This window comes from Nicotiana attenuata, chromosome 2 (assembly GCF_001879085.1).
Source record: "Nicotiana attenuata strain UT chromosome 2, NIATTr2, whole genome shotgun sequence".
NCBI lineage: Eukaryota > Viridiplantae > Streptophyta > Magnoliopsida > Solanales > Solanaceae > Nicotiana > Nicotiana attenuata.
This window is the reverse complement of record NC_031990.1, coordinates 52,235,270-52,257,733: the sequence shown is the minus strand read 5'-3', so window position 1 is coordinate 52,257,733 and position 22,464 is coordinate 52,235,270. Positions and strand designations below refer to the sequence as shown.

At 38.2% G+C, this 22,464-nt stretch overlaps 2 protein-coding genes across 3 annotated transcripts; both read left to right on the top strand.

Annotated features, from left to right (window-relative positions):
* On the top strand, positions 6,756–7,439 carry LOC109219651. The gene has a single exon (XM_019384126.1). It carries the CDS (start codon positions 6,756–6,758, stop codon positions 7,437–7,439), a length of 684 nt encoding a protein of 227 aa, XP_019239671.1.
* LOC109209953 (zinc finger MYND domain-containing protein 15) lies at positions 17,283–20,258 on the top strand. Of its 2 annotated transcripts, none has more exons than XM_019373318.1 (2): positions 17,283–17,463; positions 18,186–20,258. In XM_019373318.1, exon 2 carries the CDS (start codon positions 18,201–18,203, stop codon positions 20,097–20,099), a length of 1,899 nt encoding a protein of 632 aa, XP_019228863.1. In that variant the 5' UTR covers positions 17,283–17,463; positions 18,186–18,200; the 3' UTR covers positions 20,100–20,258. The 2 variants fall into 2 exon arrangements, with proteins under 2 accessions (XP_019228863.1, XP_019228870.1); XM_019373325.1 differs by lacking the exon at positions 17,283–17,463 and adding an exon at positions 17,470–17,582.

The following is a 22,464-nucleotide window of genomic DNA, read 5'->3' as shown; positions in this document are numbered from 1 at the left end:
TATGCGTAAGGAAACACTTATCGCGTTAAGAACTCTTCACAATTTTTTGGGGCAGTTTGAGAAGACAACACCAGAATATTGGATGCAATAAGAAAAGTTAGAGATGAGCTTCAACTAGATTTAAATTTTAAGGAAAAAAATAAAAATACTAGAATCATATTTCACTAAATTGTCTAATATTTTTGTAATCTTATGGGACTATATATTAATATAGGGGTCTTCCGAAAATATATTATCTTATTATCTTATCGAAATCGCTGATTTTTTTTCACTGGCCCAAGTCAAAACAGAAAAAAGGTATTATTTTAAAGAGTTTATTAATTTATCCAGTATTAATTTAGAGAGGTTCTATTGTTTGTAGTAGTACTTTTGGTCGCTTCGTTATCTTATATTTTATTTTATAGTCATTGTGATCTAACTAAACACGTTTAACTAATAATTTACTAAAATTTGAGTTTTTTGGTCAATTTAGGTAATTTACTCACATTATTATTTTGCAAGGAATATGTCAATCTTTTATTGTTCCTCAATAATATCAGTTTCAACCATAGCAAATTTTATAATACTCAACATCAGATAGTTACATATTAAATATTAAGAGACAAAATCTCAGAATATTCTAACGTCTCTTTAAAACATATCATATGAAATATTGGATTTCTTATTTCGTCTCTTCTTTTTTGTGAGAAAATACCAATTGAAGTGTCAAAAATTAGATTGTCGTAAATACTTTATACATTATATTATACAATAAAAAGAAACTAAATATTTCATACATTATATTATACACAATAATAAGAAACTTACCCGATTACAAAAAGAGTTGGAGGAGTTCTAGTTATTACAACATCTATATTTCTTCAAGATTCAAGAATTATACAAATGCAAACACATTTCTTAATCTAGAAGTGCAACATGAATTATTGTTGAAATAAATATGATCTGTAACTTAATGTTATTATTAAACTTTTTTGATATCACTAGGACTAATACTCTATTAATACTTGTGAATTTTAGTCACAGATAGTGAATATATATGGAGATACAATTAAACAACGGTGTCCGGAATACTATGTTTTTAAGTTAGCTAATTATACATACTTCATAAATATACTAACAATAAAATCGTTTTATATGTTCTTTTTTTCTTTAAGTATCCAGGAAGGTCCATTATGAAGAATAAGGTGCTCGTATGAATTGTTAACACGTTAAATCAACCGGAATTTGGGAAATTAGGGTAGGGTTTCCGGAGGAAAGTTCTAGAGAACAGTAGAGAGGAGAAAATATTCTGAGATGATAGAACCGACCAGCCCTTTACTTTGAGCCTCATTCACTTATATACAAAACATGTAACCAGTCTTTACAATGAGTTAAAGAAGGAAAAATTGGCTAAACTAACAAAATAGGCTGAATATTACAAATTTAACTAAAGCAAAAAATAAATACTATGTGCCACTTATGTTTTATGTTTTAGGCCTTAGGCAAAATATTCAGATAGCCCACCCCACCACCGCCAACCCCCCACCCTAAGTTGGAGGGGGACAACACCAACTTGGACAGAAAAGAATGGTGAAGAACGCCAGTCAAAGGCTTGGTAAAGATGTCCGCAAGCTGCCTGGAGGTGGAGACATGGAACAACTTAATCAAACCTTCAGCAAGTTTCTTCCGGATGAAATGACAATCCATCTCAATGTGTTTGGTATGCTCGTGAAACACAGGATTTTTAGCAATATGTATGGTTGCTTGATTATCACAGAAAACAGAAATAGGTTGTGAAACAGGAATTGAAATATCAACCAACAACCTGGATAACCAAGTTAGTTCAGCCACAAGTTTCCTAGTGTCGGGGCAGGTTGCCCAATCACTGTCAGAGTAAGCCATGAGAGTACAATCAGGAGAATTAGAGTAAAACAATCCAATGTCGATCGTGCCCATCAAATATCTTAACATGTGCAAAGCAACAGACATATGAGGTAAACGAGGTGCTTGCAAGAATTTACTTAAATGTTGCACCCCAAAGTAGGTATCAGGTCGAGTATGGGTCAAAAATAAAAGCTTACCAATTAAACTGCGATACTTCTTAGGATTGGGTAACAAGTCCCCAAATCAACCTTCAACTTAGTATTCAAATCCAAGGGACTAACAACAGAAGAGATATCCAAGCAGCTATATTCCCAAGCAAATCAGTTACAAATTTTTTCTGGTTTAAAAAAACTCCAGTGGGAAAAGTGGATACCTCAATCCATAAAAAATAATGCAAAGCCTCAGATCTTTGATCTTAAACTCGTTATTCAAAAATTATTTCAAAACTGGAATTTAAGAAAGATTGTCACATGTTAAGATTATGTTATCCACATAAACCGCAATAATGACCATGTTACCAGGAGATCCTTTAATAAACAGGGAATAGTCATTTAAAGAATGAGTGTATCCTCTCCAACACAGAGCTTGAGACAACTTTTCATACCATTGCCTGGATGTCTGTCTCAAACCATAGAAGGATTTCTTTAGCTTGCACACTAGAGGGGCAATAAGAGAAGAAGAGGAGGAATAAGAAGAATAAGAAGAAATGGAGAGTCCTGGAGGCAATCTCATATATACCTCATCATCTAAAACACCATGAAGAAAAGCATTATTAACGTCAAGTTGAAATAAAGACCAACCCTTCTTAATAGCAATAGTCACAAGACATTTAACAGTAGATAACTTTACCACAGTAGAAAAAGTTTTATTGAAATCCACCCTTCAACCTGGGTGTCACCCCTAATAACAAGTCGTGCTTTGTATCGTTCAATAATACCATCAGCCCTATATTTAATTTTATAGACCCATTTACACCCAATAGGTTTCTTCCCGGCAGGTAATTCAACAATATCCCAAGTGATGTTTGCTTCTAAAGCCTCGAACTCCTTCCTCATGGCTTCCTGCCAAGCTGGAATTGAGCTTCCTGAGCATAAGTACGTGGTTCAAATTCTAAGTGTTGAACAGAAGAACAAGAAAAAGAAGCAGAAAGTTGACATTGATAATCTTGCAAATATGAAGGATTATTATGAAGTCTATCAGACCTCCTTAAGGGTTGAGGATCAGAAGAAGTAAAAGAAGGATTAGAAGAGGTAGAAGATTTAGGAGGAGGAGAAGGAATAGAAGAACTCCCAGGACTGGAAGAAGGAGAAAGTAGGGGAAGACAGGGGAAGTGCATAAGTAAGGGAGGATGGATCAGGAGTAAAGGAGAAGGATCAGGTGCATGGAGAAGGAAGTAGTTGAGAGAGTGGACTCGAAAACATGAGCAACATGTGAATCAGAAGGTTCAGCAAAAGGAAACTGCTGCTCATGAAAAATAACATCTCTAGAGATGAAGCATTTTTTAGATTCCTGATTATAATATCCCTTCTTGGCATAGGGATAACAGGGTAAAACACACGTTATAACCCTAAGTTGGAGTTTGTCCCTTTGTGGTATGGGCATAGTGGCATAGCAAAGACAACCAAAAGTCCGCAAATAAGAATAACTAGTTTCCTTCACATACAATATTTCAAAAGGAGATTTATTATTCAGCAATTTGGAAGGCAGCCTATTTATGAGATAAGTGGCCATCAAAAGACAATCTCCCAAAAATCTTAGTGGTACTTTGGATTGAAAAAGCAATGCTCTTGATGCTTCAAGTATGGTTTTGTGTTTTCTCTCCACTACACCATTTTGTTGTGGTATGTGCGGGCAGGTAGTTTGATGAAGAATGTCATGGTCAGAAAAAAAAAAGATATGGCTGAATGATTAGAGCCCAACTCCAAGGCATTATCACTTCTAATAGTTTGGACAGTCACATTGAATTGAGTTTTAACCATCAAAACAAAGGCTTTTAGCAAGGAAAAGGCATTACTTTTAGAACCCATCAAATGAGTCCATGTAGATCTACTGAAATCATCAACAATTGTTAAGAAGTATCTAGAACCAGAATAGGTTGGTGTGTGATAAGGTCCCCATGTGTCAACATGGATAAGTTGAAAAGGCCTAGTACTCTGGATACTACTATCAGGAAATGACAACCTTGTTTGTCTAGCCATAGGACACACATTGCATGGAAAACATTGTTTAGCAGAAATAAGGAATACTTTTTTATCCTTATAAAAGGAGTGCGAGCCAATATATGATGCCAAACAATATCCATTCCATGCAATGCAGCTTTATTACAAGTAGGAAGGGGACTATCTACAAATGAAGTACTAGGAATAGAGGTACAAGATGAAGGTGAGCTGCAAGAAGTGAAGTTGTCAGTCACGGAGTTATGGGGAAGAGATGAAATTGCCGACTGAGACTTATAGAGTCTATTGCTTACTCTACCAAGCGCCAGAGGCCTCTCGAGAAAATGGGCCTGAATGAAACAACTAATACCGGTAAACATGATTATACAATGCAACTGTTGTACTAGTCTGCAAACAGAAATGAGATTGTGATGAAAAGATGGGACATAAAGAACATTGTGAAGAGTGATTGATTTATTTAAGGAATATGATCATGTGCTTGTTACCTTGACCTTATATCCATTTGGAAGGGACACAAGGCAAGGAACAATCAGGGGAACAATGTTAAAAATAACATCTTTGTTTGAAGTCATGTGATAGTTGCACCAGAATCAATTATCCAAATTAGATTTGTGGAATTAGTGGATTTAGTGGATTATGTCAGCATACAAGAACTTGAACCATGCTGATGTTCTTAACGTCAATACCACACAAGAGGGGGGTGATTTGTGTGGTACCCAATTTTCGCTTTAGAAGAATGTGGTTCTTCTAGGTGTACTTACTACTACTGTTTGCGGAATTAAGAGTGCATAAAATAAAGAACACAGAGATTTTTACGTGGAAAACACCTGGCTCAAAGGGTGAAAAAACCACGACCTACTACTCAGTAGGATTTTCCCAAACTTCCACTAAAATCACTGAGCCAAAACAACATTTACAAAACTCTTGTAAACCTAAGGATTAAACTCTAATCCTAGTGTAGCACACAACCTCAACTGTTGCGACACCTTCAAGTTAACTCTAACTTGAATACTCAAAGTACCTAATACAATTGCTTCTATGAAAGCTGGAAAGGTACAACTTTAAAACACCTACTACAATTGAACTAAAATAAAAGAAAGACACAATGGAATTGGTTCTTCTATCTTGTCCAAGTAGCTTCAAGAATGAACACTTGAATCTCACATAAATTGCTTGCAAAATTGCCTCGCTCTTTTGCTCTCAATTTAGTTTAACTTCTGCGTTTGTTCAATGCCTGTAAAAGAGAACAATCACTGTTATATAATGAGTTAGTAATCAGAGTTTGATTGAGACTCAATTGCTGATCTTCCATCGAAGTTGAGTCCTTGAACAATACAAACTCCAACCCTATCCTTTATCCGGATTGTGTCCTCTTCTCATGAGAAGACTTTCTCTCCTCATCCAATATGCAACCTTTTCTATTAGTTCAGGAGATATTGCTGCTTGATCACTGAGACTTATCTCCTTCACGTGTATCTCACATGTCTAGGTTGATAGATACCGTGCCTCACATGATGGACCTGGTCCATGACTGAGTTCATTTGTCATTCTTCAAAACTTCACCTGAACTTGGGACAACACATGCTCTACAGAATCATACAATAAAATACCAGCAAAATTAGCAGATGCCATGAGATTAGGTTAAGAAATAGAGTCAGACAAGTGAGACTGTTGAAGAAGATTCATCAACTGTGTGTATTGCTGCTGTGTCAATCCTGCAAAACCTTGATGGTCATGATTTGCAACCACAACAGTGTTAGAACTAGGAGTAAGACCAGAGGGATGAGAAGTAAAGCCATTTGAGGACTCGTTTTCTGCAGTGACACGTACTGCAACTCTCTTCCCTTTGGTGAACTTGTAAGTTTGGTGGAAAGCCATATAGGTTGTAGCACTTATCAATTAAGTGCCCATGCTTCTTGCAATATTTACAAAATAGATTAACCATACCACCCTTGTGCTGATCAAAACTCACACTTTGATTATACTACATGTGAGGAGGAGGATATATGACCTTATTATTGCCACCAGACACATGGAAAGATGTTGACTCAGAGTTAAATTGGGAATTAGGATTTACTTGTCTTTGTTTTTCATCTTGAAGTAGTCTGTTGTATGTACTGTCAAGTGATGGCAATGGTTGCATCATCAAAATATTACTCCTGACTCCAACATATATCTCATTAAGACCCATAAGAAACTGATGAACTATATCCTCTTCTTCCTCCCTCAAAAGTTCAACTTTCATAGGACACACACATGCATTTACTTTATTGCTAAACACTAGCCTTAGTTCATCCCATAACTTTTTGAGCTTGTTGAAATAAGAAGCAATGTCAAGAGCTCCTTGAACATTGGAGGCAAGCTCTTCCTTGATTTCAAAAATCTTTGTACCATTTATTCCATATCGTTTATTCAATTGCTCCCAAATGTTCTCAGTTGCTTCTGAATATTGAACATTCTCTGCTATTTCTGGAGAGAGCGAGCTCGTCAACCAGGATATGACCATGTTATTACATCTATTCCATTGTTTGAGATTAGGTGAATTATTAGCAGGTTTAGGACATGAACCATCAACAAGTGCAATCTTATTTTTAGCAGACAGCCAAAACCTAATATAAGAGATTATCACGAACAAGCTGCCTAGGTGTAGCTTCAAGAAAGGAGTTGCAAAGAGTATCGTCCTCTCTCTTTTCTGAAAGGTCACTACTGTAGCCCATGGAACCACCACTAATCAGACCACCTCTCCCGCCGGAACCACCGGACAAACTAACTCAGATGGAAGTAGAATCACCAAAGCAATCCTATAAGGAAACACTCCTAGACAAACAGGCATGCAACCAAGGTAATTACTACGACATGGAACACCAGTCCACCCCAGAAGGGTGCAAGGGTAAACGTATAGAAGGTGCAATTCCTCTATCACCAGAAGAAAAAGAAAGATTATACCAGCCATGGAAATTCTCAGTAATTATCAAAGTCTTCAAAAGAAAAATGCCTCATCACATGCTACGCTCTAAATTAATTGAACTATGGAAGCCATCCGAACAGTTAATCTTGATTGACCTAGGATGGGACTTCTTCATAGTGAAATTTAATTTAGAGGAGAGTATGGTGAAGGCACTGCATCTTGGACCATGGTTTATATCTGGCCACTTTCTTTCTGTCCGAAAATGGGAACCAAAGTTTGTTCCACAGGAAGCCACGCTTACTTCTACTGCCATCTGGATAAGACTACCTCAACTCCCAACTGAATTCTACGACAAAGTCATTCTAGAGAAAGTTTGGAGGAAACTTGGGAAACTCCTGAAAATTGATCAATGTACCTCTTCCACGTTAAGAGGGAGATATGACGCATTTGCATCCAAGTGCCATTGGAATCGCCAGTGGAAACATCAGTGATCATTGGTGACCATAAACAATCAGTGATTTATGAAGGAGAAGGAATACTATGTACATGTTGTGGGAGGATAGGACACACATCCATAAGATGTACATACAGTCAACGTCAACCAGTAGCAGCCAATGATTCTCAGCAACACCATCAAACGGACTCCTCACCGGAGGAGAGCCAATGGAAGACAGTAACATTCCCAAGAAGACGGAAGCAGGGACAGCTAAAAACATCTCCAAATGCGGAAGGTCAACCTATTAGACAACACAACAATATGCAGGCAGAGGAAAGCTAGGTAAATAAGTCCGATGACTTTTCAGGTAAGCTCCCCCAACCCAAAGCTTTTAATTACAACGTTAAAAATCAGATAAACAGTACCCAAAAACTTCCAAGGAGGCAACAAGGCCCAACAAAAATAACCACCAGCGGCCCAAAAATGCCAAGGCACGTGCCTATCCCAAGTCCAACAGAGTTGCACAACACGGGCTCTAAAAGGAAAGCGGGGCTCAATTCTGAAGACCCCACAATTAGCACCCACCAGCCCAAACCACCAGTGGGATCCAGCCCAACTACTGAGGCACCAATTATTACCTCAGGTAGCGTGCCCAATGGGGCCATCCGCATGCAATCAAATGAACCGGAAACCTTAGGCCCCATAGTCTATGCTTCCCCTACCACGTCTACTGTGAACGCCTCTAATGGAGAAAACCCAAGCGACAGATATGGCAATCGAGTGCCCTGTCTGCAACTTCCCCCTTCAACAATCGAAAAGACCCCAAGGGTCACCTCCATTACATCCACAATTAATGACCGACCAAAAACCCTAATCCCAAAACAGGGAAGCCTGTCCACTTTCCAAGGTGTGACACTAGGGAGCTTTATGATGGGAAATCAGTCATCTCTCCCCACTTCAATCCTTTCCCAAACTAGCAAAGCCAAAAAGCACAAAAAATGGCAAAAAATCCGACCACAGCCACAATCACCACCCACCCATTACCACCGGACCACCAACCGGCCTCCTGGTTGGAGGTGGCATTGCAGGGACAGGGACTCTCTTACGAATTCACAACCGACAGCAAGAAAGTCACCCTAATTGTGCAGAAACCGGCACACCTTGCGAGAGTCACAGTGGAAGCCCTCAACAAGGCCCTGACGGTGTTTGGACCAATGCTATGGCAGTCAATGGCCAACAACGATAGCCCAGCCCCAATCACAGACCCACAAACCCTAAACAACAATATTCTCCAAATCTTTCAATCACGTCCCTTCTTCCCGGACTTGATGAAGGAGGATCCAGCGGCGGAGCCTTTTTTCACTCAACTCCCCATCCCACCAATCCACAAGACAACGCATGCGAAGAAAACACCACCCTCACCCCCACTGCAGAACATCCATCGAGAAATTGCCACAACACTGGAGATTCTCAAGGAGAAGGATGCTTCAAAGGAGCCGGAGCAAAGCTACCTACCACCAACAACGGACTCGATGTTGCTAGACTCAGTGAGATCGATCGAGTTCAGTACTCAAGTGAGCGAAGTAGTGGTGGTCTTGTGTCCCAGGGTGATGTCCAAATGTGGAATGAGCTTAGTCCTAGCCCACACACAAGGTCAGTTGAAACCCCTGTTGAACTTAACCCCCATCCTGAACCTGAAAAGGAAATCACCACCCCCTCGAGTGCCCAACATGTCAAGCCCACTAAGTCCCCAGGAGGGATCTACCCCATCACCCACAGCCCCCCCATTAATGAATTACATCATATGGAATGTTGGGGGGGCAACGACGCTGAGTTTAAAAGACACTGTCTTGAAATGGTTAGGTTGCATAAGCCGGCAATGCTGGTGCTGCTAGAAACCAAGATGGCCAACCATCAAGCGCTAGCTCAAGCTCTGGATTTTGAGATGATCATCCAATCTCCAGCGGTAGGCTTATCAGGGGGCATTGTGTTCATGTGGAAAGAAGAGCTAGTGGCTGTGGAGGAAGTGGCCACAACACCCCAAGGAATACATGCTATGGTGAAGGTAAAACCTGACCATCCTCCGTGGCTTTTTTCTGCTATTTACGCAAGTAACCTTATCTCTGAAAGAAAGCTCCTATGGGAGCAGCTAACAACTATAGCTAGAACAACCAGTCATAACTGGTTCATTGGGGGAGACTTCAATGAAGTCTTGAAAGCTAGGGATAAGTTTGGGGGAAACCCTATAAACTTAAACCGTAGCAACCAATTCTGGAATTGCATAAATAAGTGTAATCTTATTGACTTGGGTTACAAAGGTAGTAAATACACTTGGACTAATAAAAGATACACCAGCTGTAATACCCTAATCTTGGAAAGGATTGATAGGTGTTTTGCGAATGAAGGCTGGATCAAGCAACACCCTGAGGCTAGTGTACTTCACTTACCTAGGACCCACTCTGATCACTACCCTTTAAAAATCCAAATGGAAGGGCCCCCAAACAATAAACCATCCAGGCCCTTCAGATTTGAAACAATGTGGGCTAGCCACCCATCCTTCCCTAACATCATAAGCCAAGCCTTCCAAGACCACCCAGGTCTGCTCCACTCCATAGATGAATTTCAAAAGCTAGCAACCAAATGGAATAAGGAAGTGTTTGGCAACATTTTCCACCAAAAAAACAGACTCATTGCCAGAATCAATGGCATCCAAAGGTCTAATAGCTATCAATTCAGCAGATTTCTTCAAAACCTTGAGTCTGAGCTGAATGATGAGCTAAACCTCATCCTAAAAAATGAGGAAGACTTCTGGAAAATGAAACCCAGGATCAACTGGCTCAATGAGGGAGATGCCAGCACAAATTTTTTCCACACTTCTACTCTGAATATAAGAAGGAGAAATAGGACCCTCTCCCTAAAAGAAGACAATGGAAACTGGATCACTGGTCCCCAGGAAATCCAGTCCACCATTGTAGATTTCTTTACCAAGCTTTACACCACATCTCTCACTCATGTACCTTGGGAAGTCACCAATCACTCCACCTTGGAACCCACCCTGCTCCAAAGCCACAAAACATTCATGGACAGACCCCCACAAATGGCTGAAATAAAAAAGGTCTGTCTTCTCCAATAAACCATTTAAGTCACCTGGCCCAGATGGTCTCCACCCCTTCTTTTACCAAAAATACTGGGACATAGTAGGAGAGTCTGTCTCACAATTCTGCATGAAATGCTTCAATACCTCCTCCATGGACAGCACCATAAACCAAACTCTTGTTTGTCTAATCCCAAAAGTTTCCCAAGCCTCAATGCTGAAAAGCTTCAGACCCATTGGTCTTTGTAATACTATTTACAAAACAGTAACCAAGATCATTGTGAATAGAATCAAACCCATCATGAATCACATCATAGGCCCAAGCCAAGCAAGCTTCTTAAGCAATAGAAGGGCCTGTGACAATGCCATCATTATTCAGGAATATATAAACCACTTCAGGAAAATGAAAGGAAAGAAGGGTAATATGATCCTAAAAATTGACCTGGAAAAGGCCTTTGACAGGCTGGAGTGGTCCTTCATAAGGGACACTCTCCATGCCTTCAACTTCCCTAAAAACCTATCCAATCTCATAATGTCTTGTGTTAGCACCTCCTCCATCTCCATTCTTGTCAATGGGGGGAAAACTGAAGCCTTCAACCCTTCAAGAGGCATCAGACAGGGAGACCCTATGTCCCCCTATCTCTTCATACTGTGTATGGAAAGGCTCTCTAGATCCATTGACCAAGCAGTCCAACAGAACAAGTGGCATCCCATTAGCATAAGTAGGTCAGGCCCCAAGATTTCACATTTATTCTTCGCAGATGACCTTACTCTCTTTGCTAAGGCCAACAACAGGAACTGTAACTCTATAATGTCAATTTTGGAGAGAACACCCAATCAGGGCAAAAAATAAATTTGTCCAAATCAAGAGTCTTGTTCTCTTCTAACACTTCCCAGGACTCAGCTCAGCTCCTTACCTCCATACTCTCCATCAAACAATCCAGATCCTTTGGGAAATACCTTGGATTCTCCATCTTCCACACAAGGCAAACATCAGCAGACTTCCAGTTCATAATTGACAACATGCACTCTAAACTTGCTGGCTGGAAGACTAAATGCCTCAACATGGCAGGGAGAACAGTCCTGGCTAAGCCAACCCTGAACAGTATCCCTAGCCATGTCATGCAATACATTTCCCTCCCTACCAAAGTAACCAAACAGATTGATAAACTCCAAAGGAACTTCATCTGGGGCACCACCCCGGAAAAAAGAAAAATGCACTTGGTCAAATGGGAGGTAGTTACTCAAACTAAGCCAGAAGGGGGGTTAGGATTGCAGAAGGCCTGTCAAAAAAACAAAGCTTCTTTAGCAAACCTAGCATGGAGAGCCTACAAAAATACTAATTGCCTTCGGGCCAGAGTTCTGATCCACAAACATTGCAACTTGTCAAGACCCAATCAGGGTCAGAGACAGCCTAGAACTCAAAAATCACCCATTTGGAAGGGATTGCTGAAGGGCTGGGAAACTTGTGCCAAAGGCAGTAGATGGGTATTGCACAAACGGAATAGGGTAAACTTCTTTAACGATAAATGGATTCCCAACCAGCCAGCTCTGAGAGAGCTAATTCAAGGCCCCCAAACTCAAAATGACCTTAACATCAAGGTTAATTCTGTCCACCAGATGGGCTCCTGGAACACCTCAAGCCTATCATTCTCTCTTCCACCACATATACATGACCTTCTGAGGTCTGTATTCATCCCTAGTGTGTCCACCAAGGAGGACAATCTAATATGGGATCTCACTGCCAATGGCCAATTCTCAATTTCCTCTGCCTACTCTCTTCTGAGAAGGCAAAATCAAAGCACCACTACTGATGGAGGGGAACTCTTCAAAGGGTTATGGAAGCTCCACATCCCAAACAAAATAAAGAACTTCTTGTGGCTTCTAACACATAAAAGACTGCCAACAAGGAGTTTTCTTCACTCAATTGGGCTGGAATGCCCACAACAATGCCACTTTTGTGGGTTTGATGAGGAGGACATTGACCATATCTTCTCCCAGTGCCCAAATGCTGTCCAATTCTGGCACTCAATAAGAGCAAAAGCATCAACCTCCACTATGCCAAGTCTTATTCTAAATGGCCTCCCTTGGGCATCAATTATGAGTACAATCAAAGACATTAAGTACAATGAGTGCCTCAACTGGGGCAATCTCATGCCATTCTGTCTATGGCACATCTGGCTAACAAGGAACAACAATGTCTTTAACAACAAAAGGGACCCTATTAATGCAAACAACACAATTGCGAAAGCTACTGAATTCTGAGTGTTGAGTGACAGTAAGCATGCAAAATATAAGCACCAAGTGATGCTGAAATGGTCTCCTCCTCCAAGGGAATCCTATAAACTGAACACAGATGGTGCAACAAAAAGAAATCCTGGAATAGGAGGAATAGGAGGAGTCTTCAGAAATCACAATGGGGAATGGATTCTAGGCTACATGGAGAACATCCCCTTTACCTCAAATACAGGGGCAGAAATCAGAACAATCACCAAAGACCTTCAGTTGGCGGAACAGCATAACCTACTGCCTCTGGAAATAAATACTGACTCCGCTGAAACAATTAATATGCTGATTAATGGCAATCTGATATTTGACCCTTTAATTTGTGAATGCAGGTCATTGATCCAAAGGATGGGCAGAGTGGAAGTGAAACATACCTACAGGGAGCAAAATAGGGTAACTGACGTTCTTGCTAAGAAAGCAGCAGAAGAAATTTTTTTGTGTAAATCTCTAATTCTAGCAGTTCCTCCGGTGTTTGTCAATGATGTTTTTTGGGCAGATATCCTAGGAACTGAACTGCCTAGATTATTTTTGGGTTGTAATTTAAGTACTATTATGCAAAATTATGCATCAATGGGGGCACTAAAATACCCCAGTAACTGCCAAAGCTGTGTAAGGTTGGAAACTTTCAGTTAACATATATATATATATATATATATATATATATATATCATCCTTTGCACCAAAAAAAAAATTTAGCAGACAAAGATACAATAACACTCCTCTTCCACCCACCAAAACCAGAACCAGAAAATGGCGTGTGAACTAGAGAGATACCGGGTATATCAAAGGGATGTAGGAACAAAGGACTAGACGAATCAATATAATCAGTACTAGTGCTACCCACGATAAAATCAAGAAACACCACAATTTCTAGCAGATTCCACAATAAACTATACATGTAAACAGAAACTTAGGCTTGAGAGAAGGAATGATGTTACCAATCCCGTCAAAGAGAACTTCAAAATGAGCGCCAATCACGAAACCCTAGCTTCAGAAATACTCCAAAAAACTTAGCTCCAAAATTTAAATCAACAGCAACGGAAACGACAAAAATGAACCAAACTCGTGAAGATACAGAGAAAATACACGGCAAAACAGAAGAATCCACCAAAAAAAAATATTGAAACTCCTTGAGAAACCCTAAGAAACAGAATCTTCGCAAAAACTAACGAGGGTAACATCGGACGATTCAGAATCACACGATCAATCTGGATCCACGCTCCGATACCATGTTAACATGTTAAATCAATCAGAATTTGGGAAGTTTGGGTAGAGTTTCCGGAGGAAAGTTCTAGAGAACAGAAGAGAGGAGAAAATGTTCTGAGATGATAGAACCGACCAGCCCTTACACTCTGGGCATCATTCACTTATATACAAAACATGTAACTAGTCTTTACAATGAGTTCAAGAAGAAAAAATTAGCTAAACTAACAAAATAGGCTAACTATTACAAATGTCAACTAATACAGAAAATAAATACTATGGGCCACTCATGTTTTATGTTATGGGCCACTCATGTTTTATGTTCAGATCGCCCAACAATGACACTTTATTTTCAAAGCTTCAACTGATCATAGAGATATTCCTTAAGGAAATTTTATGTCTTACTATTATGAGAAATTTTCATAAAGCACTATCTTTTAGTGGTAATTAGCTATCTATAGATACTATTTGCTATATTACGGATTGTTAGGGGTGTTCATAAAAACCCGAAAAATCGAACCAAACCGAAAACCGAACCAAACTGACCAAAAGAACCGATACTTTTTAGGTTTGGTTTGGTTTTGGTTTTGAATTTTAAAAACCGATCAAAATTGATTTGGTTTTGGTTTTAATCAAAAAATAACTGAAAAAAACCGAACCAAATCGATTATAAAAATAGCTATTTAAATTTATTATTGAACCTATATATATGTGTGTATATTGATATAAAGTTTCTAAATTTTTATGGTACATATTAGTCATTTGCATTTTTAGTCTAGTTCTTTGCTATTATAATCATCTAATTATTTGCCTTTACATTCTAGTTTGATTGGAAGTTTTCTTTGCTAAGTACAAGAATTTATTTCATGTTAAAAATAATCAATTTTTAATCGAGTACTTAAATTATTCATCACTATTTGATTCAATTATCATCAATAAATCTCGGTAAATGATAGATTTCTCAAAGAGCAATTGATTTGATAGTGTTACGTTGAAAATGTAGTCGCCGGAATATGCGTTTGGTAGTGTATGTCTCATATTTAAGAAAAAAGCTGATAAACAACCGAAAAATCCGAAAAACCGACAAAAACCGAATCGATAAAAACCGACTTAATTAGTTTGGTTTGGTTCTAATATTTGAAAAACCGACTTACTTGGTTTGGTTTCTTTTTAGGAAAAAACCGACCCAAACCGAACCATGAACACCCCTACGGATTGTAGATACGTTTTCTGTTGTTATAAGATGTATTAGATGTATTTAAGCTACTGTATTCATGAATACAGTAGCAAAAATAGGCGTGAATTAGGGAAGTCCAGCTAATCAGTTGTTGTATTCGAGTGTATTCGACTGTATTCATGGCGTGAAACATGGGATTACAGCTGGACATATTATTTTATTCGACTGTATTCACGGCGTGAAACAGAGATTACACTGTTTTTAAACGGAAAGTGAATCAATTAACATAATAGACTCCTACTATAACTCAACAAACTCAATTATAACACACAAATTTTGTATTTCCTTGTATAAAAAAGATTCTCAACCGAAAAATACCCCCAAAACATTGCAATCTTCAGAGAAACTATATAATACATCTGAATACATAAATTATATTAATTAAAAAAAATATATGAATACATTCATGGCATATAGCAAGGCAGTGAATACAATGAAATACATAGAATACAACGGGATACATTGAAATACAATGAAAAAAAGACAGTGAATACAATGAAATATATGGAATATAGCGAGATACATTGAATTACAATAAAAAAGAAGACAATGAATACAATGAAATACATGAAAATACAGCGTGATACGTTGAAAGTACATTGAAATATATTAACAGAAAATCAAGTTGCTCAGCCCCAAACTCCGTCGTCTTTGTTCAAGAACAAACCCTAATTTCCGGCGAATTCGCCGTCGAGCAAAAATCCTGAATCTCACTGTTCCCACGCATCCTGTACAGTAGTCGAGCTATAGGAGGTAAAAATTCCTTAAAAGAAACTAGGCCTTGTGTATTGAAAATAGGTTCTTCCCTGCTATATGTGAACACTGTCGCAAAGCACAACTTAGAAAAGCCATCAAAAGTTACCATTTTCCGCCAAATACAAAGTTCTTTCTCTCATACTATTGAACGAAACCAATCAATACTTTCTCTAGGATCATCCTTTTCAGGATATATAAAAGTTAGTTAGGGTTCCGATAGAGTGAAGGATGGCGGAACCGGCGAGTCCAGGCGGTGGCGGAGGAAGCCATGAGAGTGTCGGCGAGCGGAGCCCTCAGTCGTGTTTCAGGGAATGGGGGAAGAGAATGGCATGTATCAAAGCAGAGAGAGAAAGAAAATAGTGTAACTGCATAGCGTATTTAGTGGCTTAGAGGTAGGGGTGTTCATGGTTCGGTTTGGATCGGTTTTTTTTCTCTAAAAAGAAACCAAATCAAGTAAGTCGATTTTTCAAATATTAGAACCAAACCAAATCAATTAAGTCGATTTTTTCTCGATTCGGTTTATGTCCGGTTTTGTCGAATTTTCGGTTTTTTCGGTTATTTGTCGGTTTTTTCTTAAATATACGACATACACTACCAAACACATATTCTGGAGATCACATTTTCAACGTAACACTATCAAATCAATTGGCCTTTGAGAAATCTATTATTTACCAAGATATATTGATGATAATTGAATCAAATAGTGATGAATAATTTAAGGACTCAATTAAAAATATATTATTTTTAACACGAAATGGATTCTTACACTTAACAAAAGAAAACTACCAGTCAAACTAGAATGTAAAGGTAAAGAACTATACTAAAAGTGCAAACTATTAACATTTACCATAAATTTTTAAACTTTGTATAAAAATATACATATATATAGGTGTAATAATACATTTTAAATAGCTACTCCTATAGTCGGTTTGGTTCGGTTTTTTTTCGGTTTTTTTCTGATTAAAACCAAAACCAAACCAAATTTGATCGGTTTTTAAAATTCAAAACCATAACCAAACCAAACCAAAAAGTATCGGTTTTTTTGGTCGGTTTGATTTGGTTCGGTTTTTCGGGTTTTTATAAACACCCCTACTTAGAGGTAGGAGGTAACCAAAATTAGATATTTTGCTATAAACATTAAAAGATATCTATAGATATAATTTTTTTAAATGATATTTATTTAAAATAAATAAGGTGTTAAACTTTGCAAGTAAAAATTCCTACTTTTATTTAGGGAAAGTTTCATAAATACAAGATCTATAAGAGTTAATTATATTTAAGCAAAAAGGAAAGAAAAATTCCTCGGGCAAACAACTCCAAGAAAGTCCATATTAGAAAGCTTAGGCCCAACATAAAGCCCGTTCAGCTCGATTGACGATGATCTTCCCATTTCCTCTCAGACACAGTTCTTGTCAGTGTCAGCAGATCTTGACTCTAAGTTGACTGTTGTATTATTTGAAAGCTAAAGATCGCAGCTTTCTTCAGTAGAGATCAATAATCAAGGTGACATTGCCACACTTGTTTATATTAAGAAATTCCAACTCAAATGCTTTAGTACTAGTGATTTTGATTTCATCACCAAATTAAATTGAAGCATTCTTCTCTGCATTTTCACTTAGCTGGTACGAGCTTTTCATCATACTTATAAACTTTCCAATGCTAAGTTTCAAGTAATTTCAGGAATACCCAGAAATATTTTTCCTTGTACCTTTGTTTTTGGTACTGTTTTGGCAGAAAATTCTTGATATGATGAAGTAAAATTAACAATATTTCTTATTTAGTTTCTGGGTTTGTTCATGAGAATGATATATCACATAAAAGGAGCAGTCATCTTGGTGCTTGAAATGTTTCTTACAGCTGACTACATTGTACTGCTTGAATTTGGTTCTGCATTTGTTTTTATTGCTCTGTTGATGAATGGTGTTAGTGGGTTTTATTCATGAATAACAAGAATTTTTTTTCCATTTTAGCCTTGTTTCTTGGTAGTGTTTAGTGTAGCATTCTTGATACAGTGAAGCAAACGCAACAAGTTTTATCACTATATTATTAGGTGTTTGTAGGGAAAGATGTGCCACATAAATGGAGCAGTATTTTGCTTGAAATTGTTCTTACAGATTACTACATTGTTCTGCTTGAATTTGGTGCTGCATTTGTTGTTATTGCTATACACTTAATTCGTGTTGTTGTTGGGTTTTCTAGAGTAATGCGACGTCTAATTTGTGCAGGTGTCAGCAATTAAGATGGACGTGCATTTGAAATATGCATTTGGTAGATTTCAAGAGCAATTTGGATCTGGACCTGGACTTGGTCCTGGATCAGGAACCAATCTTATGAAGATAGATGGTATTGCACCGCCTTTCATTAAGTCTGTATACAGAGCTGCTGCAGCTTTGTATAGAACTGATCCTTGGAGGCGGTTGCGCCCAGGTCATCTTTTCGGTGTAAGGGTAGGGAAAGATTCAGATTGGTCTGGCAAAAAACATCCATTTTCTTGTATCCAATTTATTGGTGGAGATGGTGGGGATATAGGTCTTTATATGTTTAGGTCGGAAGATGATGCGAAGAAGATGACTGGTCCTAGGGAGACAATTCGGGTTCCAAATCTTGAGGTTTTGCGGGTCACTTATGACCTGGACTCTGTGATGCTCCCTTCAAATAAGAGATTTGTAGTATCGTTGGCATTGGAGGTCTCAGGTGAAGATCGATATCCAGTGATTGACGTTGGCCGCTGCACAACCACTGGTGAGCTTCAGTTTAGGAATCCAACACTTGAAGAGCTTAGATTTGTGTATGCAGTTATGAAAGGAGCTTCTCTTCTGCACCCTTTGCTTCAGCAAGATTATGGTGCAGCTCCAAAATGGTCTAGAGTGATATATTTCGAACCTTTTATTGAAACTGTTGATGTCCAATGGCCAGCAGAAATGGCCAAAGGAAATGATCTCGTGGCAGTAACAATTTCACACCCTCCTGGTCGAGGATATCAGGAAAAGTATAGCTCGTCATCAAGTTCCACTCCCACCAAACATTCTGAAGCGCAAAAGGAGGAGACATTTATTGATGTGAAATCAAATGCAGCTGTCTGTTTGAGGGAGTGCATGCTGTGTGGGGAAAAGGTCAGCAGAGAACAGTCAGTTTGCTGTGGTCATTGCTCTGCAGTGGTCTATTGCGGTTCCGTCTGCCAGAAGCAGCATTGGAAGGAAGGGCACAAAGATGTTTGCGGGCTTTACAGGGCCATGATGGAAAGAGAAGAAGAGCTGGCAATGAAGATCTTCATCTTTAATTGTTCTGCTGAGCAGCCTTGTAAATGGCTTGAATCACTTGGTATTCACCAGAAAGGCATGTGGAGAAGAAAATGTAATTGTTATTTCCATTGTCCATATGGTCTTCTTCCTGTTCCGGGTGGACTTTGGGATTCATGGGGCGGCTTGGATGAGAATGAATACCCTCATGATTCACCTTTTCATAATCATTTTAGAGATGGGATATCAAGCTCAGTCTTCTTATCTGGTTGGCTAGAGTACTACAGCCTCCGGTCATTACCACTAACGAGTCCCGTTGCAGATATCCTGTCTCATCCCTTGACAATCTATTACATATTGACAGCACCCAACATCAACTCAAAGAATCTGTTACTCAAAAACAAAGAGGTGATACTCCACTACATTGGACCTGAAGGTGAGTTAGATTGGATGCCAGCCTTTGCTGAGATTGGTCATCTACTCCACGGAATGGGCAATATACACATAATAATGGTCGGGCCAGAAGTCCCCACTAATTTATCGGGGACAACTTCTGGAATAGGTAGCAGAGTGAGGGTAAACCTTGTAAGGGGTCTTTACCAGGACGAAGCCAGCTATCTGCCAACTCCTCATGTTATCATGTCTTTGAATTGCGGGTTAGGAAGCTATTCGTGTTGGGGTGGAGCTCTTGACTTGATAAAATCCATGAACGTTCCAGCTTATTTCACCAATGAGTCAGAACTTTCGTGCTCAAGTAGTAAACAAGTTCTTCGCGCTGCAGGGTTACATATTAGCTATCCTGTTACACCAAATCCTTTCCGTTCTCCTGTGAGGATTTTTGGCACTTCCACTAATTTCCCATCATATAGCAATTGTTTTTTGTTAGGAGTAAATACATGAATTAGGATATCCACTAAAGCCATGTTGATGTTGTAATTCCCAAGTCTTGCACACTGTTGTCAATATTCAGCTGTATGTTGATCATCCGAGGGATACTTGTTAAAGAAATGCCTGAAATTGTTTTCAGTCCATATATAGAATCTGGGTTTGTTTCTTTCATCAAGTAATTATTATTTATCAACTTAACTGTTATTTTCTTTTAATGTTCATAGGTCTGATGTATATTATTGATTATATATCTGTAAGACTACCACGGTATATTCTGGAGAAATTTTAGCAGAGACCAAAAAAGGTATGTGATTTCCTTCCATTTCCCCAAGCTTTGGACGATAGAATTACCGGTGCCTAGTGGTGGCAAAATGATTAAAAATAAAACAGTTATTCATTCATATGATCCATTAAAAAATAAGTTGTATAATGAACTTTTTAAAAACATGTCAAATATGGATAAGAACTATATTATCCACTCAGAAAATGGATAACCATAGGATAACTAGTAAAAATTGCACGGGGCGCCCTATTTGGTCGCCCCCATTTAACCTATACCTATTTTTTTTTAAAAGTTTTAACTTGTACCCACTTTTTAAACAACTTAAGCCCCCTTTCTCCTCCTCCTTCTTCTTCTTCTTCTTCTTCTTCTTCTTCTTCTTCTTCTTCTTCTTCTTTCTTCTGCTGCTGTTGGTGCTGCTATGAAACTTCAGTTCATGGGATGATTGCCATAAATATGTTTATTAGATTATTTAAAAATAAATTATAAATAATTACGTAAGTTAGTAGACACTAATTTGTGAATATTTCCACGTACGTAAGTTAGTAGACAATGATAATTATATTCTTTTCACGTTTATTGTTTCCAAAATTTATGATTTAGATACTGTTGACAATATGATTATTTATCTAGTATGATAGAAAGCTTTTTCAAAAACTTCAGCTTATATAGTGTTGAAGTTTTTACAAATGAACTAAATAACTTCTAACATCTTCTGCTGAAGTTTTTGAAAAAGCTTTATGATAAAACTAATGAATCCAGGACAAAAAAACTTCAGCTTTTAGTGCTGAAGTTTTTACAAATGAACTAAATAACTTCAACATCTTCTGCTGAAGTTTTTGAAAAAGCTTATCCAGGACAAAAAATTTATAAATGAACTAAATAACTTCAGCATCTTCTGCTGAAATTTTTGAAAAAGCTTAATGACAAAACTAATGAATCCAGGACAAAAAAACTTCAGCTTATTTAGTGCAATTACAAATAAAAACTTCAGCAAATAGAGAACAAAACTTCAGCTGCTATGCTTAAGTTTAGCAATTACAAACAAAAACTTCAGCAAATAGAGAACAAAACTTCAGCTACTATGCTTAAGTTCAGCAATTACAAACAAAAACTTCAGCACACTTGATTCAGCGCACTTGCTACTTCAGGCCCGTCTACTAGAATGCTGAAGTTTTGTGTGATTGCCTTTGCTACTTCAGCCCCGTATGGTGAAGTTACGCGAAAAAGTGGGTACGCTTGCAATTTTTTTTACAAAGCGGGCACAAGTTAAAACGTGACCCAAAAAGCGGGTATAGATGCAAATGTCATGGATAACTAATCGGTTTAACTTTTACATTTGTAAAGCCTCAAATTGGGGGTTCCTCAAGTTTGGGAGACTAGGAATTCTCCCAAAAGTGATCATATTCAAGGAGTCATGGATAATACGGATATCCATATTATCGGATATCTATATTATCCGCCGGTTAATCCTTTTTATCCGTATTAAATATGGGTCGGTCGAATAATTTATCCGTGTTTTGCACTACTCATTTTTACCCATCCATATCCGATCCAACCCGACTGTTTGCTGCCCTACCGGTGCATGTGCTAGTGGGAGGTAGCAACCTAGCGTTGTTTTGTTTCCACCAATGGTAGTACATTTTATTAGTTGTGTCCTGCTGACCAGCTTTGGAAGTTTTTATTTTGTATTTCTAAAAAGAAGTGCAATCCAACTTGATCAATATCAGGCGGCCGCAACTTGGATCATGCGCATCCCCCACACCTTCAAATTTTCCGAATAGTAAAAAGAAGTGAAGATAAAATAGTAAAAAGCTGTGGACAATTGTTTATAAGATTAATAGATTTAATATATTTATGTAAAAATTGGATATTGAGAATTCGTACGAAGTTTTGAAAATTCTAAGACATTAAGGAACAAACGCTAAAAGGTAAAAATATTTTTAAACTTATTATTGTCCTTCCTCTTATATATAACAATCCAAGTGTTTCTCGTTGAATTTAGCAAAAAATTGACATAATGGAATAAGGATAAACAAGAATATATTGTTGAACTTTAGAGAGATTACAATCACCAACTTGAATAATATAAGGTGA